The 26,762-nt window shown below is 41.2% G+C and overlaps 1 protein-coding gene across 7 annotated transcripts in view; it reads left to right on the forward strand.

The window, feature by feature from the left end:
• GTF2I (general transcription factor IIi) overlaps nucleotides 1–25,454 on the forward strand; it is a 115,314-nt gene extending 89,860 nt beyond the window's left edge. For 6 of the 7 annotated variants that reach the window (XM_023655498.2, XM_023655496.2, XM_023655497.2 and 3 more), the window contains 16 exons: nucleotides 2,218–2,289; nucleotides 3,262–3,445; nucleotides 4,082–4,140; nucleotides 4,522–4,596; nucleotides 12,628–12,729; nucleotides 12,832–12,897; nucleotides 13,227–13,410; nucleotides 15,140–15,198; nucleotides 15,586–15,666; nucleotides 16,142–16,225; nucleotides 16,579–16,762; nucleotides 18,503–18,531; nucleotides 22,136–22,177; nucleotides 22,951–22,992; nucleotides 23,505–23,580; nucleotides 24,316–25,454. In XM_023655498.2, the coding sequence (XP_023511266.1) occupies nucleotides 2,218–2,289; nucleotides 3,262–3,445; nucleotides 4,082–4,140; nucleotides 4,522–4,596; nucleotides 12,628–12,729; nucleotides 12,832–12,897; nucleotides 13,227–13,410; nucleotides 15,140–15,198; nucleotides 15,586–15,666; nucleotides 16,142–16,225; nucleotides 16,579–16,762; nucleotides 18,503–18,531; nucleotides 22,136–22,177; nucleotides 22,951–22,992; nucleotides 23,505–23,563 (1,322 nt within the window). In that variant the 3' untranslated portion in view covers nucleotides 23,564–23,580; nucleotides 24,316–25,454. Of the gene's footprint in view, nucleotides 1–2,217; nucleotides 2,290–3,261; nucleotides 3,446–4,081; nucleotides 4,141–4,521; nucleotides 4,597–12,627; nucleotides 12,730–12,831; nucleotides 12,898–13,226; nucleotides 13,411–15,139; nucleotides 15,199–15,585; nucleotides 15,667–16,141; nucleotides 16,226–16,578; nucleotides 16,763–18,502; nucleotides 18,532–22,135; nucleotides 22,178–22,950; nucleotides 22,993–23,504; nucleotides 23,586–24,315 lie in introns of those variants that run through there. The other variant, XM_070231756.1, reaches the window with a different exon arrangement.
• Nucleotides 25,455–26,762: the final 1,308 nt, after the last annotated feature.

Below are 26,762 nucleotides of genomic sequence, written 5' to 3' on the forward strand. Positions count from 1 at the left end.
TTGAACAGGCCTTCTGCCCCCTTCTCCTTCTCTTCTCCCTCTGGTATACCTATGACCCTTATGTTGCATCTCCTAATTGAGTTGGATAATTCTCGGAGAACTTCTTCATTTCTTTTTAGTCTTAGTTCTCTCCCCTCCTCTGTCTGCAGCATTTCTATATTCCTCTCCTCCAAATTGCTAATTCTGTCCTCCGTATTATCAACCCACTGTTCAGAGAGTCCAGATTTTTCTTAATCTCCTCCATTGTGTTCTTCATCCTCAGTATTTCTAATTGGTTCTTCTTTATAGTATCAAGCTCTTTTGTGACATAGCTCCTGAACTCATTGAGTTGTCTATCTGAATTCTCTTTTAACTCATGAGTTTTTTAATAATGGCTATTTTGAAATCATCCTCATTTAGGTTATAGATTTCATTCTCTTTGGGGTTGTTTTCTGGGTACTTATCATTTTCCTTCTGTTCTGGAGATTTAATGTATTTTTTCATATTGCTTGATGGCGTGGATGTGTGCCTCCGCATAGAGATAGAGTTTAGTTGCTGCTTCCACTTGTTACAACTGGTGTGGGGGGGGAACAGCTGTTTAGACTGCATCAACCAGGAACCCTGTCAGCTGTTACTGACTGGACCTGGGCCCCTCCTTGTAGTCACAGTGGTCCTGTGGGGTCCCTCGTCAGTTGTGGGGGCTATCACAAGGGGTCCTCAGGCTGCTGGTGCCTACTGTTGCAGACCACCTAGACGCGCTCCCTCGTTGGGGTCTGGAGCAGTGTTATGGGCTTTCCCAGCACCCAGGAGCAGGATCACCTATAATCGCAGCTCTGTTCCTGTCATAGCCGACAAGATCACACTTGCCCACTATAGGTCCCAGCAGAGCTATGGGTATCTTCTGCAGCCTGTGGTTAGTTCACATAGCTGTGCTACTTTTGTCCCAGGGCCTTACAGCCTTGTGATTGCCGGTCGGGACCTCTTCACTAGTGCCGTGCAGAGGCCTTTGCTGAGGCTGCTGTGGGAACCTGGAGTTCCCCCCTGGGCCACATAGCCGTTCCACTGGAGCTCCACCCAGCCCCAAACCACTCCCATGGAATCTCTGGGAGCCCCTTGCCCCGTCTGGGACACAGCAAGAGTCCGTGGGCCCGGCGGTGGCTGGCCGGCTGCTGCCTTGCAGGGAATTCTGCTCTTTGGGAGCTTCCTGGCATTCTGAATGCTGGGCAGGGCCTCTCTGGTAATGACGAGCAGAGGCTTTCCTTGCTGGCGGTGTGGGAGCTTGGAGTTTCCCCCTGTGCCGCAGAGCCAGGCCATGGAGCTCCACCCAGCCCCCCAAGCACGTCCATGGGAAGTCTGGGTGCCTCTTTCACCCTCCTGTGCACAGCCAGAGTCTGTGGGCCCGGCAGCAGCTGGCGGGCTGATGCCCTGTCTGGGAATCTGCTCCCTGGGAGCTTTCCGGTGTTCTGAATGTTGGGCGATGCCTCCCTGCTAATGGCGAGCAGAGGCTTTCCCTGCTGGTGGGTGTGGGACCCTGGAGTTTCCCCCTGGGCTTAGGTGTAATCGCGGGGTCTTAGGTAGGGCTGTTGTCACCTGTTTCCACCGTTGTTCTGCCGGTGAGTGCACACTCCCGCCCTTGGTGCGTGGCGATGCTGTGGGGGAGTCTGCTGGAAGAGAGCCTCTTGCAGGTACTAGGCTGTCTGGGGGTCTGGGGTCGGAGAGTTTTCACTTATCTCCACCTCCTCCCTGGGGGAAGTCCGTCCGCCTTCCGATGTATAGCAGCACGGGTCTCTCAGGCATCTTGAGATGTTATCTGGATATCCTTTGTGAACCGGTGAGTGTCCAATTAGTTGTAGATTTGAAGGGGGAGAGACAAAGAAGACTACTCACTCCGCAATCTTGGTCCCGCCTCCCTGGGGCCGTTTAAAAACCACTCTTTCTTGTGAACAAGTTCTTCATTTACAGCGTGAACTTAAATTTGAATTCTGTCTCCCTGCAGTTTTTCTGATATTTGACAACTCCAGGAAGTAATTCTTTTAAGACCCCAAGGTTTTTGTTTTTAAACAAAATTTAACTGTGAGCATCACTGGATTGTATGCCTAAAACTAATACAGTGTTATATGTCAACTATATCTCAATTTTTTTACAAAAAGAACATCACTTGAAAGAAGAGCATTCAATCTAATTTTGTGTGAGCACCAGTAAGGAACATTGTTAATTAGATTTACTTTTGCATTCTAGTCAAAGAAGATTGGAATGTCAGAATTACCAAGCTACGGAAGCAAGTGGAAGAGATTTTTAATTTGAAATTTGGTAAGTAAAAGACAGTGATTATGTTATGTCTTCATTTAAAAATATAATTGAAAGGCAGTGTTCTGAATGAAGGATAGCAGTTCAGGACCTCCAGAGGGAAGGTCAGAGTCGGGGTCTTACTTTATGTCTGTTGGATTCAGTTTTCTCATGTGTCAGAATGGGAGGAAAAGGGAGGAGTTGGGGTGAATCTCACTTGCACTGTCTGTACTTCTGATCTGGTTAACACATATGGCAAATGGGTTTCATCATTTGTTTCAACTTAGATTTGTTGACAGTGGTTTCCTGGAGCGCTGTCTTGAGAAGGATTCTGAGGAGATTCAGCAAGAGTGTTTCAGTTGATGGGGTGTGTCTGTCATGGAGAAGGAAGTAAGGAGTAGGAGTGATAGCAGAGTTCCTGGGGCGTTCCCACGCGTCATTTTCCTAGCTGTTGTTGACGTGTCCTAGATCAGGAAGCTTAAACACTCTGCCTCTGATCTCGAGGCATCATACGCACCTCTTATCTATTAAATGGCAAACTTGAATTTACATAACACAAGGCTGGGTAGGTGCCATTCCACTGTGGAATGGCCATGGTTCATTTCTGCCGAGAGCACAGAGATAATTTTGTCTAATAATGTAACTTTTTTTGATTTGAAGTGTTAAAAGGTTCCTCTTAAAAGTACTTATTTTTTAGGCTTATTCTTCAACTTTGCACTATATACTAAGTAAAACGCTTCCAATATTAAGTGGAGATTGTTAGATTTTAGGGAACTTTTGCGTAACGTATTTGAAAATACCCAGATATTGATTAGACTTACTATGGTGATCATTTCACAAGATATACAAATAGCGAATCATTATGTTGTATCCCTGAAACTAATATGTTATATGTCAGTTACACCTCAATAAGAAAGAAGGAAAGAGAATGCAGACAAAAATAAAAGAATGTCTCAAATTTTACCTTCCACAAGTTATGTTCTCTTATACTTTCAGCTCAAGCTCTTGGACTCACAGAGGCAGTGAAAGTACCATACCCTGTGTTTGAATCAAATCCCGAGTTCCTTTATGTAGAAGGCTTGCCAGAGGGAATTCCCTTTCGAAGCCCCACCTGGTTTGGAATTCCACGACTTGAAAGAATTGTCCGTGGGAGCAACAAAATCAAGTTTGTTGTTAAAAAGTAAGTTCTGTTTGCCGGTAGTCATTTCTGGAATTAAAACAATAAAGTTATATGTATATTTAAATATTTTCCTAGCTGCAGATGATGGCTAAGGCTTTGGAGTCCGTGATGGAAAAGCGTAGCTCTGAGCTACAGTCCTGGCACTATCCATTGCCTCCCACATCCTTTACCTGCACGTGCTTTTCTTCATCAGCACAAGTAGGATTGTAACCCCTGCCTCACAGTGCTGGTGGTGCTGAAGTTGGTCAGAGACACTGCCATCTCTTAGTATTCCTCAATACTTGAATGGAACAGAAAAAGGCTGATTTTTATCTGCTCTGTTATTCCTGGTTAAACTTGTGGACAGGCAACTGAATTTCAATGGTTGAGTTTCTTATTTACATATCCGTAGAATTTCAGTAGTTGAAGAAACTAAATTAGTGTTTGTCAATTTTCATTTTCATGTTGGAAGTCATTTACGCTTTAGAAAATCCCTTAACAGTTGTGGGAAGGAAAAGCGAGTTTTTGTCGATAATGGCAAATTATTGTTGCATTACAGAGTGAGTGCCTTTATAGAAAGCGTTGGTCATGATCATTTTTAACTGTGAAGACGAGTATTATACTGGCTACTGTAACGTGTCCTGGTTTTCTCTCTAGACCTGAACTCGTTATTTCCTACTTGCCTCCTGGAATGGCTAGTAAAATAAACACTAAAGGTAAGAAATTATATATACTCTTTTTTTATATTTCAGCACATTGAAACATTCTTTATCACTGTTAAATAAATCATACTGAATCATTCATTGACCAGTATCTTTTTGAGGCTTTCAGTTAGTTCCTTTGCTTTTTAAGGTATTTTATTCAACGGGACTTTTTTTTTTTAACATTTCATTGAAGGTTTCATGTTTGCAATCCTCCTCCATTCATGTTTCCACAGCTTTGTTGAGACTCATGTGGAGGATTACACTACCAGTTTAATTCTTCAGGTTTCTTTGAAAAGAGCCAAACTGTATGAATTTTAATACTCTGCTTCTATAGCGCATCCCCTTCTGGGTTTTTTTATAATACTCAAAAAGAATTCTGCGCTTGCTCTACAGCCTTGCAGTCCCCGAAAAGGCCCCGGAGCCCTGGGAGTAACGCAAAAGTTCCCGAAATTGAGGTCACTGTGGAAGGTAAGGCCCCCACTGTGGTAGTTTTCTCTTGGTTTTCCAGTTCACTGGCTAGATAGGATTCTTCACTTTTTTGTCTATTTTTATGCAAATGAGCTTTAATAAAACTTGTTTTAGTTGTGGATAACTCCCTGTGATGAAGCTAAATTCCTGCATGTTTGCAACTGAAATTTTCAGAACAGTCAACATGATGTTCTTGGAGCATATTGTAAACTGCAGGAAAAGCCCTGAAATGGTTTTCTTTTCTGATAGTAAAGTAAGGGTGCAGAGAGGGACATGTGGGGTTTTTCTCATCTCCTTCTTTTCTATTCTTTTCAGGAAGGGAAGTTTAGGGATGGTTTAAACAGTAGTACCTTGGATTAAACTAGTTTCTGCTACATCTTCAAGTTAACTTCCTTCTCTCCACTCCTGTGGGTCTGTGGGATCTCATCTTTTCAGGTTCACATTATTAGAGTACGTCATACAATATTACAGGAAATCCTGAATCCGTTAGGTATGAATATTTCCTTCCATCTCTTCATTAATGCAAAGGGAAAGGATAACTTCATTTAGATAATTCTTTGTTGTCATGTAGCCTCAAGTTTTGTATTAAGAATTTGCAGTACTGACATTAAGTGGAGCCTCAGTCTCCATTTAGTTATCTTGTTACTCACAGAGAACCTGCTTTCTCGCATGCAAGGCAGCAGGCATCCTTATGCAATTTATGGATATCATACACCAGTTTAGTCATTTCTGTTCAGAATTTCCAGGAAGTCAATTAAAATGTATTCAGTCCTTTACTTTCCTCCTTTGGGATAACATCTGAGGAAGAGCCCTCTAATCCACAAGGTGCTGTATGTTCCTGAAGGAGCTCCCAAATACGAAGTAAAGTGCATGTGGTGTTACTTGCAGTAGAAAGACACAGACACTGAGGACCAGACACCTGAGCCTGAATCCGTAAAGATTTCAACAGTGTGAACAGTAATACTGCATAAAAGGCTGATAGAGGCTTCACAGAGATTACATTTAAATTAGACTTTGCTGGAAGAGTACAATTTCTCCAGACAGAGAGAGGGCATAGGCATAGCATGAGCAAAAGTGCTGATTAAATAGAGGAACAGTTTGAGTGATGACAAATAATCTGTTTTAGGGAGCGTAGTTTTGCATCTTTACTTACTGTCTCAGGAACTTTTAAGGTATCTGGCAAGAAGTCCTGGAGCTAGCTGGTTCTGCGGTCGTAGCGGTTGTATTGAAATGATTGATCCATGCTGCCTTCATTTCGTACATTGATAGGGAAAACCATTAAAGAAGTAGTGGCCCCAAAACTTCACTAGGGTCGTGAGATTAGAGGTCACAAGGAAAACAGAGTTCAGTTGAGAAGGAAAGGTGGGATGGTGAGATGACAGGCAGTCATGCAGTTGAATAACAGTGCTTAGGTTAGGAGGTTGAAAAGGTATTTTATGATGCAGCCATGGATTCTGCAGTAGTAGTAAGGGTGGCATAAGAGAACATCGTATACCTCAAAAAAGGAGAGACTGCTGGGGCTGGCCCTGTGGCCGAGTGGTTAAGTTTGCGTGCTCCGCTTCGGGGGCCCAGAGTTTCACCAGTTCAGATCCTGGACGTGGATGTGGCAGCACTCAGGCCATGCTAAGGCAGCCTCCTGTATAGCACAACCAGAGACACTCACAACTAGAAAATACAACTATATACTGGGGGACTTTTAGGGGAAGAAGAAGGGGGAGAAGAAAGATTGGCAACAGTTGTTAGCTCAGGTGCCAATCTTAAAAAAAAAAAAAAAGGAGAGACTGCTGAGGCAAGGAACCGTGGTAGAGTTACAAGCTGTCTCATTTTAAAACATCCCGGAATTGAGAAAGGCTTTGACCTTACGTACACAGAGGACACCATCCAGGAAAAGTCATTCAAGTTCCTAAACTTTTTTTCCTTTTTCTATTTTATATAAAGTTAAATTGTGTATAGGTTGGTGTCCTGATCTCAAATAAATTAATCTGTGGGTATTAAATATGAAAGGTGGGGGGAGATGAAACAACCAGTTAATAGCCACCATTTTTACAGGCACTACACAGTTGAGTATTAGAAACAGCACATTTCTCAAAACCAGATTAGTTCATGATGGTCAGTTGGCACATTAGGGACATACTTCTGGAAGTTACTCTGACTTGTATTTTTAAACTTCATCCACTGAGCTTATTAAATCTTACGAAGTATAAGTAAACTCGTGGTTATCAATTAGATGTTAGGAAAACAGAGAAATGAAGAGTTAATGTAATGAGTTAAAATGATTAGGCCTATAGAAGGAAGGTTAACAAATACAAATTTAGGCCTGTATTCTATTGTAGCCAAGAAACAGAAGAGTACAATTTGTTATTTTACAAATAGATGTCTGTTTTTCTTACATAAAAAAAAATACGAAGGTAGCTTATCTTCAGTAGCTCAAAAATAATAAGACTGGCTTCTCTGTTTCCTCCTGACGCTTCCTTCATGTACCAGATCAAGCTCCTGTGCACCCTGTCTACATTCAACGCAGGGCATAGAGGAGATGTAACGTCGGCCTTACCTGGACCCATTGTCCGCAAAAGCAAGGAGCCTTTCTAGAATCCCCTTGGAGTTTTTTGCTTAAGTCTCTTGGTTGCGGGGGTGGAGAATTAGAAATGATGATAAAACACAGGCTCTGATGCCACAGTGTTTGGATCTAAACCCCAGCTCTCTGCTCCAGTTAGTGTATCTGAGTGAGAATAGGACTTAACTTACACGCTCTTTTTTTTTTAGATTTTATTTTTCCTTTTTCTCCCAAAGCCCCCCAGTACATAGTTGTATATTTTAGTTGTGGGTCCTTCTAGTTGTGCTATGTGGCACGCCGCCTCAGCATGGCCTGATGAGCAGTGCCATGTCCACGCCCAGGATCCCTGGGCTGCTGAAGCGGAGCACACGAACTTAACCTCGGCCATGGAGCTGGCCCCCATATATGCTCTTTTTAAATTGAGATATAATTCACATATGATAAAATACCCCATTTTAAAATATACAATTCAGTAGCTTTAGTACATTCATAAGGTTGTGCAACCCTCAGTACTGTCTAATTCCAGAATTTTCATCATCCAGAAAAACAGTGCATACCCATTAGCACTTGCTCCCCTTCTCCCCCTCCTTGCAGCCACTGGCAACCACTACCCTGCTTTTTTGTCTCTGTGGATGTGCCTGTTTTGAACATTTCTTATAAGTAGAATCATACACTATACGATCCTTTGTGACTGACTTTGTTTATTTAGCATAATATTTCCAGGTTCATCTATGTTATAGTATGTAGGGGTACTCCTCCCCTTTTTAAAAATTGTAGTTAAGTAGACATAAAATTTAATGTTTTAACTCTTTTTAAGTGTTCCATTTGGTGACATTGGTATATTCCCAATTGTTGTGCAATCATAACTACCACTCACCTCCAGAACTACTTCGTCTTCCCCACTGAAACTCCGCCTGGTAAACACCAACTCCACATTCATTTTGCCCCTCCACCCAGCCGGTGGCAGCTCCCTTTTGACAATTGGGAATAATGTTCCTATGAACTTAGATATTCAAACAGCTGTTCCAGTCCCTGCTTTCAGTCCTTTTGGTTATGTACCCAGAGGTGGAATTACTGGATCGTATGGTTAGTCTGTGTTTAATTGTTGAGAAACTGCTGTACCATTTTTCCACAGCCACTCTGATTTTACGTTCCCATCAGCAATGCACCAAGGGTTCGGATTTCTCCACATCCTCACCACCGCTTGTTACTTTCTGTTATTTAGGTAATAACCATCCTAATGAGTGTCCATCCTTTTAATTTTTTAATTTTTTTAATTTTTTTTTAAATTTTTTTGAGGAAGACTAGCCCTGAGCTAACATCTGTGCCCATCTTCCTCTACTTATTTTATATGTGGGATGCCTACCACAGCATGGTGTGCCAAGCAGTACCATGCCCGCACCCAGGATCCAAACCTGCGAACCCTGGGCCGCCAAAGCAGAATGTGTGCACTTAACCGCTGCACCACTGGGCCAGCCCCCATCCTTTTTATTGATTAATAATATTCTGTTGTGTGGATATATGGCATTTGTTTATGCATTCACCAGTTGATGGCCATTTGGGTTGTTTCCACTTTCTGGGCACTATGAATAAAGCTACTATGAACATTCATGTACCAGTTTTTGTGTGGACATGTTTTTAATTCTATGTTTTGTGTGTTTTTTGGGAAGATTTTATTTTTTAAACACAAACGTATTAACTAGAATGATTTCATATGGATGTTCACATATTTAGCTTTTCCTGCTTTGGAGTGGAATCAGCAAGGGAGGCAAGATAGGAATGCTCTTTAGGTTGGGTAATAAACCCATTTATTACACCAGATATTGTGTTTCTGAATTGAAACAATGCCATCTTGGTGTTAAATCCTCACTTTGCACACTTTTATTTTGTATTTTTTGTTTCTGATTCAAAAGAAAAAGGTTTAGGTCAGTGATGGGTTTGTGAAAAATGGTTTTGACACTGTGCCATAAATAGAGGACCTTGTCCCACAGTAGCTTTCTGTTACTTAACCAGTGCTATAAATGGACTCTGAATTTAATTTCTATTTGTTAAAATACTGTAAAATATTTGTATTTTAAGGTGACTAAGTAGTAAAGAGTTGTGTCCAGGTTCAGGAACTTTTCTCAAGGGTTTAGTGATAGGAAGGAGGTATTTTTAGGCTTATAAATGGAATTTTTAATTACTTTAAATATCAGATTTATTACATTTATACACAGTATAATTTATACGTGAGAAAATACCCTCATTTTAATCGTACAGTTGGAGTTCTGAAAAATGTTTGTGCCACCCGTGTAGTCGACACAGAATATCTCCATTGCCCTAAAGTGTTCCCCCCATGCTCGTCAGCAGTCAGTCCCTCCCAGGCCAGGCCACAGGCTGCCGTTGATCCACTTTCTGTCACCATGGAATAGTTTAGCCTGTTCTAGAATTTCATATGATTGGAATCATGCTGTATCTGTTATTTTATGGTTTGCCTCTTTTGCTTAGCACAATATCTTTGGGTTTATACTTGTTGCGTATTTTCAGTATTTCCTTTTTATTGCTGAGTATTTACTCCATTGTACAGATTTTCCACATTTTGTTTATACATTTGTTGATGGATATTTGGGTTTATTTCCAGTCTTTGCCTAATAAAGACGCTGTGAACATTTGTGTTTAAGGTGTGGCATATGCTTTCCTTCTCTTGAGTAGATATTGAGGAGAGGAATTGCTGGGTTGTTAACTTTCTGAGAAACTGCCCAACAGTTTGCCAAAGTGGTTGCATCGTTTTACACTCCTGCCAGGACTGTGAGAATTCCAGTTGCTACACATCCTCGCAGTACTTGGTATTGTCGTTCTTTTTAATTTGGCTATTCTAGTGAGTGTATAGTGTCAATTCACTGAAGTTATGCTAGAATGCCAATTTATTGGTTTAGAATAATTTCTCGATATTTCAGTCAACTCAATTCTGTCAGCTGATCACAAGTTTCTTCCTGTCTTGCCCTGTTGCTATTAAAGGGTTGCTTAGTGAGCATGCAGCATCTTAGTTGGATGGCCTCAGTAGCCTGTTAGAGAACTGTGGTTATGGAAGGTACTGATTTCCTCTGTATAGTTATCCTACCAGGTAAACCAGGCTGCTTGAGCCAGCTGGTCCAGAAACATTTTGCTTTCATCACAATACTTTCTTATTTAGGAGTTTTGAAATAATTACAGACTGGAATATTGACTCTTTTTTTTTTTTTTTTAAAGATTTTATTTTTTTCCTTTTTCTCCCCAAAGCCCCCCGGTACATAGTTGCATATTATTCGTTGTGGATCCTTCTAGTTGTGGCATGTGGGACACTGCCCCAGCGTGGCTTGATGAGCAGTGCCATGTCCACGCCCAGGATTCGAACCAACGAAACACTGGGCCGCCTGCAGCGGAGCGCGCGAACTTAACCACTCGGCCACGGGGCCAGCCACTGGAATATTGACTCTTGACATTTTATAGGGAATGACATAAATTTGATCTTCATCCGCCATTCCCACCAGATGCCTCTAAATACTCTTAAAGATTTTGAGGCCATATCCGGGCTAAGTAAGGAGGATAGGAGTGGCCGAATGCATTCTTTGTATCTGCCCTCCATTGCTTAGATCTGGGAAATGATTTGTGAAATTCCTGTCCACAAGTGTTACCGAACCTGAAGTGGGTTCGCTCACCCGTTGTGCAGCCAGCCAATCTCTGACACCGGGGGTGGTGGAAGAAAGTAGGAACTTTATTTTTGCACAGCGCTGAGCAAGGAGAGAGGGCAGCTAACGCTGAAATCCCAAACTCCCCGAAAAGCTAAAAGGAAGGGTTTTTATTTGGGGTTTTAGGTAGGGGAGGGGGAGCATATGGCCTTGCTGGTCGGAGCTTTCCTACCAGCCTGTCTTTGGCCTTGAGACACTTGCAGAGAGGAGGAAGCCTGTGACCTTGCTGGTCAGCAGCTTTCCCACCAGCCCATATCTCTTTGCGGGAGGAGATAGTCCAGGTGCTTGTCCTTGACGGTGTCTGTCTCCATGGAGAATAGTGGATTCTGGAGCCAGGAAGCCAGAGAGTAAGCAGGGAATGGGTATTTTGGTTTTAACCCCATGTATGCTGGGTTTAATGTGGGGAAACTGATATCAGGGTCGGTATCACAAGTACATTAGAGAGAGAGTATAGTGGTGAAGACTGAGGAGCCAGACTCTGAAACTTGCTAGCCCAGCTCCACCACTTACCAGGTGTGTGATGGACTGCAAGTTACATAACCCCTGTGATTCAGTTTCTCCATCGGTAAAGTGGAGATGATAACGATGCCTATGAAAACTAAATTAGGTAACAGCACATAATGTGCTTGGTACTGTGACTAGTATGTACTTTTAGCTATTAGTAGTATTAATGCAGAAATTGTTCATCAAGCAAAAGTCTTTTGTGTCAAGATAGGCATAGGAAGTAGATAACTCAGTACAAGAGTAATTTAGGTGAAAGCCTGGAGTCTATACAAACATTTCTGCAAATTGGGAAATGTCTAGAATGTTGGTTCTTTTCCAGAGAAAACTTAAAGAAACTTAATTTCTTCTTATTTTTCCATTATTTTGGCTCTTTATTTTTAAAAAATCGTTGGCTGGCTTTGGATTAATACTGTTTAAGTATTAGATGACCCTACGTAAAGAGGAGTCAGGGCCTGGGATTTATAAGAATAACCGAAACTAACATTCATTGTCATTTAGTGAAAACAACTGATTACCTGTAACATTGTTTCTAAGTGATATTAAGAATTCAAAGAGGGCCAGCCTGGTGGCGCAGCCGTTGAGTTCGCATGTTCTGCTTCAATGACCCGGGGTTCGCTGGTTCAGATCCCAGGTGCAGACATGACGCCGTTTGGTGGGCCATGCTGTGACAGGTGTCCCACATATAAAGTAGAGGAAGATGGGCACGGATGTTAGCTCAGGGCCAGGCTTCCTCAGCAAAAAGAGGAGAATTGGCAGCAGATGTTAGCTCAGGCCTAATCTTCCTAAGAAAAAAAAATAATAGTAAAATAAAAAAATGAGAATTCAAAGAAAGGCTATGTCAGAGTCAGCTAGAGTCCACAGGAAAGCTTCACAGGGACATAAGACCATTGCACCTGAAGTTGTGCTTATGTTTGAGGATGAACACAAAACCTATCTGCAAATAGGGGACCAAAAATTAGATGGTGCCAAAAGGGCATGATGAAGCATTCAGTGAATTAAAGTAACTCAGATTGCCAGAAGGCAAATTGTGTTTTTTGGGGGGAAGACGTCTGACTGTAGAGATGGAAGAACAGCAGTGGGTGGAGGTCTGTGGAGCTGGGCAGCACTGCCCTTTTCCTTGCGGAGTGCCTGTGCTCTGTTTGAACTGGCCTTTGTTCTCCTGCGCTCGCTGGACTTGAAGAGCACATCCCAGAGACAGCAGAAGCAGCATTGAGCATGACTGAATATGGATGTGTTGATTGGTTTTTTTTTTTAATCCTTCTTTAGGCCCTAATAACAACAACCCTCAAACCTCAGCTGTTCGAACCCCTACCCAGACTAATGGTTCTAATGTTCCCTTCAAGCCTCGAGGGAGGGAGTTTTCCTTTGGTAAATATGCGTTTTGTTTCTTGATTTCATCATTTTAAATAAAAGGAATTAATAAAAAATACGTTATTTTGCTACATAATATCTTGGTTTTTTTACATGCAGAGGCCTGGAATGCCAAAATCACGGACCTAAAACAGAAAGTTGAAAATCTTTTCAATGAAAAATGCGGTAAGTTTATTTTGACACATTATTATTAAAATACAAGGCCGCTTTTTTAAACTAGAAGAATTTGAACAGAGTGAAATGTTCAGCATTTAAATATTACTATCATCGGAAGTATGTGGGTTCTGCAGGCATGAATTTCATAATTTTTCCCACGTTTCTGAGCACTGAGAAATTGAAGACATTTTTCTAAAATGAAAATTAATATGATTTTTAAAAAATGAGTTTGGTTTTAGTTGCTGCAAAATGTAATTTAGACTGCATTTTTAGAAAAGGTTTAATTTAAAAGGTTAAAAGTGTGAGAAATAAGAGAAATGTACATGTGTGTTTTGCAGGTGAAGCTCTTGGCCTTAAACAAGCTGTGAAAGTGCCATTTGCATTGTTTGAATCTTTCCCGGAAGACTTTTATGTGGAAGGCTTGCCTGAGGGTGTGCCGTTCCGACGACCATCTACTTTTGGCATTCCAAGACTGGAGAAGATACTTAGAAACAAAGCCAAAATTAAGTTCATCATTAAAAAGTAGGGAAATTAGATGACATGAGATTGGCCATCACTTGATACTGTTGACACTGGGAGATGAGTACATGGATTCACCTTAGCGGCAGGGCCAAATTAGCCCTAGAGTCGTAAAAGTTCTTTAAGCTGTATATGTTTTCTGGAGGCTGGCCTGGTGACACTGGTTAAGTTCACACGCTTTGCTTTGGCGGCCCATCGTTCACTGGTTCGGATCCTGCTGAAGACCTACACATCAAGCCATGCTGTGGCAGTGTCCCACATAGAAGAACTAGGACTTACAATTAGGATGTACAACTATGTGCTGGGGCTTTGGGGAAAAAGAAGAAGAAAAGGAGGAAGATTGGCAACAGATGTTAGCTCAGGGCCAGTCTTCCTCACACACACACAAAAACAAAACCAAAAAAATCCTCCGTAGTTTAAAAAAAAAAAATTTTTAAAGCTGCGTATGTTTTGAATTTTCCATAATTGGTTGAAAGAGGGAAGGAGGGCCCTCGCTTCCAGGGGGATAACAACTTGATTCTGTTAAATCTATGCACAGTTGTTTCTTGTTTTTTGGGGGGTTTTTTACGGATTTTATTTTTTCCTTTTTCTCCCCAAACCACCCCGGTACATAGTTGTATATTCTTCATTGTGGGTCCTTCTAGTTGGGGCATGTGGGATGCTGCCTCAGCGTGGTTTGATGAGCAGTGCCATGTCCGCGCCCAGGATTCAAACCAACGAAACACTGGGCCACCTGCAGTGGATTGCGTGAACTTAACCACTTGGCCCCGGGGCCAGCCCCTCACAGTTATATTTTTAATGGTTGGTGCTGCTGGAATCTAAGCAGTGGCTTAGTTTTTTAAAGCCCTTTTATTTCTCCAGCTTACAGAATATTTTAAATTTCTCTCCTGTTTGCTTGGAGATCCATGAATTGGGCTAATACAATTGAAATAGATGGGAATAATTAGAATCAAAAATACATATTGATGCCCAGAAATTATCTGAAATAAATGATAGGTTTTTTTTCTTTTTTTAAAAGATTTTATTTTTCCTTTTTCTCCCAAAGCCCCCAGGTACACAGTTGTGTATTTTTAGTTGTGGGTCCTTCTAGTTGTGGCATGTGGGACGCTACTTCAGCATGGCTTGAAGAGCGGTGCCATGTCCACGCCCAGGAGTTGAACCGTCAAAAACCCTGGGCCGCCAAAGCAGAGTGCGTGAACCTAAGCACTCGGCCACGGGGCCAGCCCCCGATTTTAGGTTTTATTAACACTTACTTTTGAGTCGCCCAGAAAGCTGTCATGTCACATAATCAGTGCTGGTGTTGGCAAGCATAATGGCCACCTTTTGTTCTTTTGGCCAGGTTCGTAGAGGCCAAGGCCTCTGCTTCTGCTTCCTCAGAAAGGCTCTTGTGCTCAAGTTTTCACACCCTCTTGTGTTCCCCTGCTACCTGCATGCGGAGTGCTTCCTGTTTCCCTTCTCACGTCCAGCGCTGAATCTTTCCAGGACCTGTTGAAACCATGGGCAGAAGCTGTTTAAGCTAGATAGGGCAGGGGTGCGTGTTATGATCACAATCATAATTAGTCTTTTTGTATGTTCCTTGACATGACATAACCATGTTATTTCCATTTTTCCATTACTAAGAATCAAACGTATATTTACAGAAAATTACTAGTGTTTTAGATATTTTGCTTTTTAATTTTTAATGTCGTACTATTATATTATTGGCACACATGCTGTTTTCTCTTGATTTCAGGCCCGAAATGTTTGAGACGGCAATTAAGGAGAGCACCTCCTCCTCTAAGAGCCCTCCAAGTAGGTGTCCTTCCTACAGAAGACACACTGTCAGCAACTCAGTTTCCAGCAGTGGCTAGAAAATGAAAAACAGCTATTGAGATAAAAAGCAGGAAAGCTCATTGAAACTTGTGGTTGTGACTGGTTTACACTTTTTAGTTCTTTAATAGTTGAGAATCTCTATGTGTCTAATGCTGTCTTAAGCACCACAAGAAAGAGAAAAAAGTGAAAAACAGTCTTTTCCGGAAGCTTAATATCATGGATTGATAAAACATTCCATGAAAAGGAGCGAACCTTGAATAAAGCTGGGTTAAAATGCTGTCTTTTGTAGTCTGACTTATAAGCACATTATTAGAGAAGATTTAATTACATTTTGTATAGGTTTTAATCTTAAGTTTCTATTTTAAGGAAAAATAAATTCATCGCCCAATGTTAATACTACTGCATCAGGTGTTGAAGATCTTAACATCATTCAGGTGACAATTCCAGGTACGATTTCTCTGCCTTTATCATGTTTGCGGAGTTTTTTCACTTTAGTGACACAGTGCTGGCGTTTGCTCTAGTCCTTCAAGGACGTCAAGCACGCTGCGCGACACCGCCCTCTGCCCAGCCCTGCCGAAACTGCCTACCACAAACCTCACCTTGTCGGTTTATGTCTGCACAACGCCAGGCACTTCCTGGACTGGGCATGAGCTGAAGTCTGTTGACCACCCAGACGCCTAGTGTGTTGTTTAAAAATATCTGTATATAAGAGCAAGTAAAGCTCTTTATAGCAGGAATGAAGTTGTAGCATTTTCAATTTGGTATTACCGTTAAATTGTGTGGTTAAATTATTTCAATCTTCATTAGTTTAAAAATACTTAAATGTTCTAAAAACATAAAGTGAGTTGCACAGAGCACCCAAAAATTTAGTTGGAATTGAAATTGCATTATTAAATTATGAATTTTCTCTTAACTTTTTTAGATGACGATAATGAAAGACTGTCCAAAGTTGAAAAGGCTAGACAACTAAGAGAACAAGTTAATGACCTCTTCAGTCGGAAATTTGGTGGGTTTTGTATTTGCATAGTACAGCTTGCAATAAGCAAGGGAATTTTGTTTGATTAAGATTTTAACAGTAGGTTGTGCTCACATAGTTGTAATCTTATATAAAAGGAAATGAAATTTAAAAAGAAGTATTTTGGTTTTACTAAAGTTCTTTAATAAGAAAGCATTAAATGTATTATACTGTTTATCATGGTCAATATCAGAGTGAATAAAATTAAATGTAAGGTTTTTTGAAGCATACAAAGACCTTAGTTAACAGTGGAGACAACTTAAAATAAATGTTGGTCATGTGCTTTTTAACGCTTGCTAAGGTACAAGGTTAATCTTGCTTTCATGCTGTTTGTCTCATTATAGGTGAAGCTATTGGTATGGGTTTCCCTGTGAAGGTTCCCTACAGGAAAATCACAATCAACCCTGGCTGTGTGGTGGTTGATGGCATGCCTCCTGGAGTGTCATTCAAAGCCCCCAGTTACCTGGAAATCAGCTCCATGAGAAGGATCTTAGATTCTGCTGAGTTCATTAAATTCACAGTCATCAGGTAAGTGAGAGTCCCCTGCTTGATCATAAGAATGAATCTATAGATCATGAGGCTAAGTCGTCTTGCAGTATGCAGTCAAATGTAGTTAAAGAATCAAGTTTACCGGGTGATGAAATGAAGAGTCCCCCATTATCTGTGGTTTCACTTTCCGCTTTTCGCATTACAACTATGTTGTAATTACCCGTGGTCAACGGTCCAAAAATATTAGCTACCCATAGTCTAAAAATATTAAATGGGAGATTCCAGAAATAAACCATTCGTAAATTTTCAATGCATGCCATTCTGAGTCATGTGATAAACTCTTGTGCCCTTCTGCTCCATCCCACCCAGGAGGTGACTCATCCCTTTGTCCAGCGGATCCAGGCTGTGTACCCTACCCACCCCTTAGTCACTTAGTAGCCGTCTCCATTATCAGATCCTTGTTGCTGTATTGCAGTGTTTGTATTCAAGTCACCCTTATTTTACTTAATAGTGGCCCCAAAGCACAAGAGTCGTGATGCTGGCCATTTGGATATGCCAAAGAGAAGTTATTGTTGTGAATCTCTTACTGTGCCTAATTCATGAATTAAACTTTATCTTAGGGATGTATGTGTAGGAAAAACGTAGTCTCTGTAGGGTTTGGTACTATGCACGGTTTCAGGCATCCACTAGGGGTCTTGGAATGTATCCCCTACACAAAAGGGGGGAAACTGTACTTGTGTTATTGTGCCATTAGATTCTCTCCTCCCAGAGCTGACTTCCAATTCTCCAGATTTTAAGTCAAAGAGTTGGCAAACCATGCCCTGAGGTCCTAATCCAGCCTGCCCCCTGTTTTTATAAAGTCTTATTAAAACAGTCACATCCGTTTGTTTACATTTTATCTATGGCTGCTCTCATGTTCCCGTGGTGAAACTGAGTAGTTGGGACAGAAACAGTATGATCTGCAAAGCCTAAAGTCCTTACTCTCCAGCCCTTTACAGAAAATTTGGCCAGCCTCTGTCTTAGGCCTCATCACGGACTTCAGGTCAGACAGGGGTTTGATCTCATGTCAGCCAAGTTACTTCTGTTGCCTTCGCTGCACAGTGGAACTGTAATTGTTTCCTTTAAGAGCCTCAGCTCCTTATCCACAGGGTGGGAATGGTGCTTATACCTACCCCCAACAGCATTATGAGAATTAGATTTGTTAGTATGTGCTCGTCACAGTAAGTATTCAATAACTGTCCTCTTTTTCATCCACCGAAGCAGAAGTCTCAAGATGTCTTCAGTCTTCTCTTCCAACTCCCAAAATGTTAGCTATCTCTAAATCTACCCAGTCAGTTCATGGTCAGGTTCCCACTGTTGCTAGTATAAATCACTTAGGACTGGCTCTCAGAAATAGCAAATGTATCACCCTCCCTAGGCTTTTTCTCCTCACTCGTCTTCTCCCTTTCCCTAAAAATCGTGTATTTTTGTCCCACCTCCACCTCATTCCCCAGGGGCCTGGAGGAAAGCCATCTTCCATTAGACCAATTCACTAGAATTGCTCTGTTCCCTTTTGTTTGGTCTTATTTTTTGTTTTCCCACCATCTTTAGTGCAACATTTTCTAATAATGTTTCATAATAGTTATTCATGTATCTATGTTATCTATCTGTAGATTAAAAGGTAGAAGATTAAAAAGTAGTGGATAATATATAAATGCATGGGCTAATTATTAGTTGAGTAAACTGAATATACATGTCGATTCTTGTAGAGTAAAAATAAACTGTTATTTCTCTCTTTAGACCATTTCCAGGACTTGTGATTAATAACCGTGAGTATTTCATGAAGTCTTTTTGTTTTTCTTCCTTTCTGGGATGTGCGAGGTTGTGGGGGGCATGCACACACACACTTAGTTCACAGAGTGTGCTGTTTCACTTCACCTCCGGCAGTAACCATGCAAAGCCATTGTTTGAGCTTCAATGTAGAGCGCCAGGCATTTTCTAGATGTAAGATTGGACAAGTTGCTTAGCTTCTTTTTATCTCAGGTTACTCGTGCATAAAATGGTAGGGATGTTAGTACCCATTTGGGGAGTTTTAGAAGATTTCAAGTGACTCATTAGTCAAGCATCTGAAACGGAGATCAGCAAGTTCCTGTCTGCGTTTTAAATAAAGTTTTATTAGAAGAACACTGCCAGGCCCATTTGCTGATGGTGGAGTGGAGAAGTTGGAAAAAAGACTGTGACCTGCAACCCTGAAATATTTGCTAAGTGGCTTTTGACATAAAGGTTTATTGATCTCCTAACCTAGAACAATGCCTGCGCTAAAGTATGTTCTCAGTAAATACAATGTGTTTGTTGTTAGTACTACTATTCTTACTTTCGCTATTATTGTGTGATCGTTTCTGTGCTGGAGTAAGTGGGCCTTTTATGTGATCTAGCCTTCTTCTGTTCATACTGAAGCATAGTGTCTGGCACGCATTGGGCTCTAAGATATTGTTGCATGAGAAAATGTAAGTGTTCTTCCAGTTCCCAGATGTTCAGATCATTTTAAATAGTGTTTTTAGCAAAACATAGTATGTTTTATGCTGTTCTGTTCACTTTATTATTAAAAATTTTCAAAAACGGGAATTATCCTTTTCTAATACCGTTAGCATTTCACTCTTTTTTCCAGTTGGCATTATTATTCTGCCCAGGGAAAACCCATCGCAGTGAGTGCTCACGTCTGCAGTTCACTCACTGGGGAGCGTGGGCCTTTTTGACCCCGTGTTCAGGAGTGTTCAGTGACCGTTGAGCAGCAGAGCCCTGTTGCGTTGGTTTGCCTCCCTGGCCTGAGAAATCATGCGGTTCTTAGACTTGCTCCGTGCTGCTCGCACTGTTGACCTTGTTCTTTGATCTTGCTCTTTGTGTCATGGATTTGGTTACTCTCTTCTGCTTGCAAGTTTTGAGTTTTACTTTATCATAAAATTTATTGGTTTGCTTGTATCCCCAAAACCAGGAGTTCTTTTTTCAAAGATTCTGTTTTTAGTATACTGTTGGTCTTGGCCAAGTGTGTTAGTATCTGGTGATGTCAGTCATGGAAGAGAGGTGTACCTTGCTTCACGGATTTTGAGTCATCTTTGTGACATTTACCTTTAATCACACCAAGGAACTTTGTTATTTAAGAAATCCCATGATAATTTTTTTCTGTGAGTATTTTTTTTATTAATCCCAATTCTTCTGTCTCCTGTGTAATTTCAGTTTCAAGGAACATTATATTTTAAGCCTCCCTGCCCCCTTACTTTATGTTTAAAATGTTCAGTTTTGTTCTCATCTTTGTGTAGTAGTCTATAATAGGATTTTATGGCAATCATTATTATGTTTTTAAAGTTCTTTTCGTTTAAAACTTTTTAAATTGAGGTAACATTGGTCTATAACATTATATGAATTTCAGTTCTACATCATTACATTTTGAATTCTGTATAGATTACATCATGTTCACCACCCAAAGACCAGTTACAATCCATCTCCACACACATGTGAATCACCCCTTTCACCCTCTCCCTCCCCTCTTCCCCATCTCTGTCTCTATGTTCTTGTTTGTTGTTGTTTTTATCTTCTACTTATGAGTGAGATCATACAGTATTTGACTTTCTCCCTCTGACTTATTTCGCTTAGCATAATACCCTCAAGGTCCATCCATGTTGTCACAAATAGCCGGATTTCATCATTTCTTATGGCCGAGTCATATTCCATTGTGTGTATATACCACACTCTCTTTATCCTTTCGTCCCTTGATGGGCACCTGGGTTGCTTCCAAGTCTTGGCTATTGTGAATAAGGCTGCAGTGAACATAGGGGTGCATGTATCTTTATGCATTTGTGTTTTCATGTTCTTTGGATAAATACCCAGCAGTGGAATAGCTGGATCCTGTGGTATTTCTATTCTTAACTTTCTGAGGATACTCCATACTGTTTTCCATAGTGGCTGCAGCAGTTTGCACTCCCACCAGCAGTGTATGAGAGTTCCCTTCTCTCCACACCCTCTCCAGCACTTGTTATTTCTTGTCCTGTTAATTATAACCATTCTGATGGGTATAAGGTGATCTCTCATTTTTTTTTATCTTTTTTTATTGAGTTATTGATAGGTTACAATCTTGTGAAATTTCAATTGTACATTAATGTTTGTCAGTCATGTTGTAGGTGCACCACTTCACCCTTTGTGCCAACCCCCCACCCCACCTTTCCCCTGGTACCCACTAAACTGTTCTTAGTCCGTAATTTTAAATTCCTCATATGAGTGGAGTCATACACAGATTATCTTTCTCTCGCTGGCTTATTTCACTCAACATAATTCTCTCAAGGTCCATCCATGTTATTGCAAATGGAATGATTTTGTTCTGTTTTGCAGCTGAGTAGTATTCCATTGTATATATGTACCACATCTTCTTTATCCATTCATCTGTTGCTGGATACTTAGGTTGCTTCCACGTCTTGGCTATTGTAAACAGTGCTGCAATAAACATTGGGGTGCACAGGACTTTTGGGATTGCTGACTTCAAGCTCTTTGGATAAATAGCCAGTAGTGGGATGGCTGGATCGTATGGTAGTTCTATTTTTAATTTTTTGAGGAATCTCCATACTGTTTTCCATAGTGGCTGCACCAGTTTGCATTCCCACCAGCAGTGTATGAGGGTTCCTTTTTCTCCGCAACCTCTCCAACATTTGTTGCTATTAGTTTTAGATATTTTTGTCATTCTAACGGGTGTAAGGTGATATCTTAGTGTGGTTTTGATTTGCATTTCCCTGATGATGAGCGATGATGAGCATCTTTTCATGTGCCTATTGGCCATCAGTATATCTTCTTTGGAGAAATGTCTGTTCATGTCTCCAGCCCATTTTTTGATTGGGTTGTTTGATGTTTTGTTGTTGAGTTGCGAGAGTTCTTTATATATTATGGATATTAAGCCTTTGTCAGATATATGACTTGCAAATATTTTTTCCCAGTTAGTGGGTTGTTTTTTTGTTTCAGTCCTGTTTTCATTTGCCTTGAAGAAGCTCTTTAATCTGATGAAGTCCCATTTGTTTATTCTTAGTTTTATTCATTTATTCTTAGTTTATTCATTAGTTTTGATTTGCATCTCCCTAATAATTAGTGATGTTGAACATTTTTTCATGTGCTTGTTGACCATCTGTATATCCTCTTTGGAAAAATGTCTGTTCAGATCTTTTGCCCATTTTTTAATTGGGTTTTTTGTTGTTGAGATTATGGTGATTATTATGAATTAGTTATTTTGATAGAACATATCAGAACTCTTAATGTTTGTTCCTCTCTTGTCCTAAGGAAAATAGTGCCTGTTATAGCAAAGTTGGAGCATCACAATAGAGAACGTGTGTGAAAATGCTTTTCAAATGTAACAGCATATCATTAAATTATTACTTGAATCTGCTTTGTTTTCAGAGTTGGTTGATCAGAATGAGTCAGAAGGCCCCGTGATACCAGGTAAGTTAAGCAGGGTGAGACATAGAAGTACTCCTACTTTTTCGAGGAAACGGCTCACAGACTTGCCTGGCCTCACATCCTTATGTTTGCCTCACTGTGAGGACAGTCACCCACACGCATGCGCACACTTAGACTTCGTTTCTTTGACTCTTGTGTTTGAAAGCCTGTATAAGCTCAAGCTGTAGGACCTAATTGAGAGCCATGGACACGTGCCATCTGATCCCACTGTCCCAGGTCAGGGGTACACTCAGAAACCCCAGGACAAATGGCCTAGAATGTAACTTTTGAGTGAGAAGTTCAGTTGTCTTTTTAACTTTTTACTCTTTATGCCATTGGTTTCTAATGGTTGCTGTACACCAAATTGTGTTGGGTGGCAATGCATGTACTGTGGTTTAGAAAAGTGTTTAGGCCTCCTACTATGCTTCATTGAAAGTAATGAAAGGCTTTTATTGAAAGGGAGCCCACAGAAGGAAATAAGGAGAAGACATGAAGAAGGAACTTCTTAGTTTCATGTTAGAGCTCTCATAATTAAGATCGTTGTTTAACACCTTGGCTGTGTAAGCTAACCACGTATTTCAGAAAAGTAGACTTTTGAAAATCTAGTTAAGTGATTGTGTGTGTTAGCCCAAGACTCTTTGGCTGTTGCTTCATCCTAGAATGGGCTCTGTGCACGGTGTCTGGAGGGCCTTCTCTCTTCCTCCTTCTAGGCACTTAGAGAATTGACAGCAACTTTTGAACAGTGTTAAAGTAAATCTTCATGTGTTTCTTTTCAGAATCAGCTGAGCCAAGCCAGTTAGAAGTTCCTGCAACAGAAGGTAAAGAGGGGAGTCTGGTTGCCAAAAGCTGAAGTTCCTTAAGACTTTTATTAGAAGAGAAGACTGTGTGTTTTTTAAAGCCGCTTACCTAGAACTGTGTGTGTGGTAGTTTTCTTCTTTTGTTTCTGGGTGAATTCGGTTTGTAGTTTATGCCCAGAAACGTGTTCAGAGGTGACTCGTGGGTTCTTTTGCTCCATTTTCCCCAGATGACTCTTAATAAATTCTCAAACAGCTGGAGACTGTGTCTAACCTAGATAGTGTGGGTCCTTTAAACACGTAAGTTATAAGAGGTTTGTTACTTTGAAAACATAAGTAACAAAATTTAGAACTTATTGCTAGAGAAGCATTGTTGTCTCTGAAAATATTGTTGTCTCTGAAAATGTTATCATTGTTAGTATCTTGTAATTCCTATTAAATCATTTTATAGTAAATAGTTTGGTAACGGGATTTATAATTGAGCAGATTTGCCTTAATAGTGCAATTAATCGGTTCCCTTCTGTTTTTCTTGATAGAAATAAAGGAGACTGATGGAAACTCTCAGATCAAGCAAGAGCCAGACCCTACGTGGTAGACCTCTTCCCTCCTAGGGTAAATCAGCTTCTGTGTCCGGGATGCCATGCAGTGTCCGGCTGCACCACCTGTGTACTCATAAGCTATTGTTTTCCCCCTGCTTTGCCCATGAATGATGGCCCTGCTTTCATGGCATTTGAGCTCCAAATCTAAGCCATACTGGACCATTTGAGCTAGAAGATTCAAGTAGAGAATTTTCCTTGGGTCAATATGTGTCTGTCAGTCAAAGATATAAAAGCACTTTTGCCTTCAAAGGAAATTGCTTTGTTTCTAATCTCCAGGGTAAACCTTTTCCTCATCATTGGAATTCACTGTGCCTTGGTGTTGCTAGACTGACTGCTCGCCCTCATCAGAACAGTGTTTTCAGGGTCAGGCTGAGCCGCACAGTCCGTTGTGCATCTGACATAATTCAGTTAGAAGCCTGATCCTATTACTGGAAGCTTCTTAAACTTGGCCAGGCTACGACAGGAGGGGCAGCTCTGGCTCAGGAGTCAGCAAAGCTTGGTTCTCATGTGCTGCCTGAGCTGCGGCCCGTTGGGTGGCGGTTCTGGGATCCGGCTGGGCAGCAGTCCACTCTCATCTGTACCTGGCAGTGTGTTTTTTTTAGACAGAGGCCTTTTTTTGTCATGAAATTGCCATATAATGTCAATTCATGGGTTTAAGTGCTGATTAAGTTGTGATATTTGTGAATGTTAAATTCCTATAATGAAATTAACCTGTTTTCTTGCTTGTTTGTTTTCTCTCCTATTTTAGCTTAAAATATCAGTGGGTGAGAAGAGCTTTTCGGACCTGTTACTGCCCCAAGCTGTGTAATATACTTGTATAACAGAAATACCTTCTATACAAACCTTTTTTTCTACTTTTAGATAGAAATGTCTACTTTTTCAGCAGTTCTGTGAATTGAATTAAAGAGCAGAGTGACTGTAGATTTGGAATGGCTGGTTTACTTTGGAATGTATTATAAGGATTTTACAGCAATGCTGGGAAAATGACAGGGACAATGACAGGGATGACTCGCATCAGATTTTTTACGTATCAGCAGAGCCTTCAGCCATGGTGTTTATTTTCCAATCAAGTGACGATATCTCCTACTGGAACATCTCAGCTTCTCCAGTGAAGAAAACACCTGTGATAGTTCAGTTCTTTAGTTTTTCTATTTGAGAAATCATTTAAATGATCCTTTTGTTCACGACTCTCCTTAATGACTGAGTGAACAGTTAGTATCTGTATATTTGACTAAACCTTTTCCTAAGCTATCTATCATTGTTCATATGTTTTTTATCATAATTAAAAACATCCGTCTGGATCACCTCACAGCCAGTAAGAGGTCAGTATCTCAGTGTGTGGCTCTAGATGGAACACAGAGAACCTCTTCCACATTTACTCATCCTCTGAATAAAATGCATGGTGTACCAGAAGTGTAAGATCAGGTTTGAGTGTTTGGTCACACAAAGTGACCCTACAGCCTCACTGTCCTGTCACCTATTGTGGTGTGGATTTCTTTGGAACACTGTTCCGGCTTGGATCAGACTCAAGGGGTTTTCATCGCCTTCGTTACTTTATAATTCTACTTGTAACACTGAGGCTCCAGTGTGGGGAGTGAGGGGTAGGCTAATTATGCGCCCTCTGATATTCTGCGCCATTTGTAGGAGAATCTTACATGTGTTGAGATTTCACAAACAAATTAAGAGTTGTAAAATACCAGCTATATGAAAAGCTAGAGTATGTGACGGCATAGAGTTTTCATTAGCTTTATCACAATATTCACAATGGAGAATTATATTACATGGTAGCAGAAATAGGCATTTTTATGTGTTGCTTATATTTTACCTCAAATTAAATTGTAGATATAGGGTAATAAATAAAATCCATCCATGCCTTTCACACACTAATTATTTCTTTCTAAGGTGTTTTCATGATTATGTCTGGGGAAGCTTGTGGGTGGTTCGGTGGTAGGTGAAATGCAAAATGAGGGTCAAGTTGGCACTGTGCAGAGGCTGAGCTCCTCCTAAGGACACCATCCTTCATGGTGTTTTCTGAGATCACTGTGCCTCTTGTCTGAGCTGCGGCTGGAACCCCCAACTTTCTCTCCCTGACACGCCAACTGTGTGCAGCTTAAGTGTGATGGTGAGATCAGAGTCCCTCCCCCGAGAGAGCACACGCATTAGCTGCTCCCGTGTAGCAGTCCCGCACTGGCTCCAGGTTGTTTCTGTTCCCTCCCCACAGCCCTCTGCCTCTCCTTTATCCTACAAGTGTGTGCTCAGGGAAAGCCAAACTAATTTCTTGTTAACCTGCCACCTGACATTGGGAGGAAACTAGCTGCTGCGATCCAGCATCACGGTTCCTGTGAAGTGTTCTTAAAAAGTGCACTCAGCCCTGCCCTCGCCCACACTTCCCCTTCCAGCCACTGGAGAACCAGGTCCGTCAAAAGGCTGCATTTTAAAGGAGTTAAGCTTTTTTTAACAAAAAATTTGTGGGATGGCAGACTTAACCAAGGAGATCTGTTTTCCTATCCAGTCTAATTGTATATATGCAATTCTCTATAGATGCATACACATAGCTTTTGTTTTCATATATGCCGCTAGAAAGCATTTTTTAAAAATCTTCTTACATCTGCCAAGTAGACCAGTTTTTGTACTCTGGACAACAACAGAACCGGTGCTCCATCCTCGACATAACTTTTTAAAGGTTTCAGGAATGCTCTTCTGTCCGGTTCTGCCTCTCCTCTAAACTGAATGAGCCTGGTTCCTTCAGGAAATGTTGGCCGTCACACAAGAGGTGCTGTGCCTGTGCCTGTCCTCTGCTGGAAGAGAGTGGAGGTGAAATGTCATTCTTAACCCACCGTCGTGTCCTGAAGCTTTTCACGTCGCACTCGGTCTCTGCTTCCCACAGTTGGGTCTCTCAGGAAGGCTTCCCTTAGAGCAGCATTGTTTCCTGGCAAGGCGACTGCCTTACCGAGTTGCCTCCTTTCCTGCACTCGCCAAATTATCCCTGCTTTCAGCACCCTGGGCTTATTTAAGACTGGGTGGCAGTGTCGCCCTGGGTGGCTGAATCAGAGCCCAGGAACAGTCTGTAAGATGAAGCCACCAGCTGCCTGTGTGAACGGATAGGCACTGCTTTCATAAATGAGACCATTGATAAATAGCGTGCCTCTGAGGGCGGGGGTCAGGTTGGGGCTTAAATTGCCCACTAAGATCTTT

This window comes from Equus caballus, chromosome 13 (assembly GCF_041296265.1).
Source record: "Equus caballus isolate H_3958 breed thoroughbred chromosome 13, TB-T2T, whole genome shotgun sequence".
Lineage (NCBI taxonomy): Eukaryota > Metazoa > Chordata > Mammalia > Perissodactyla > Equidae > Equus > Equus caballus.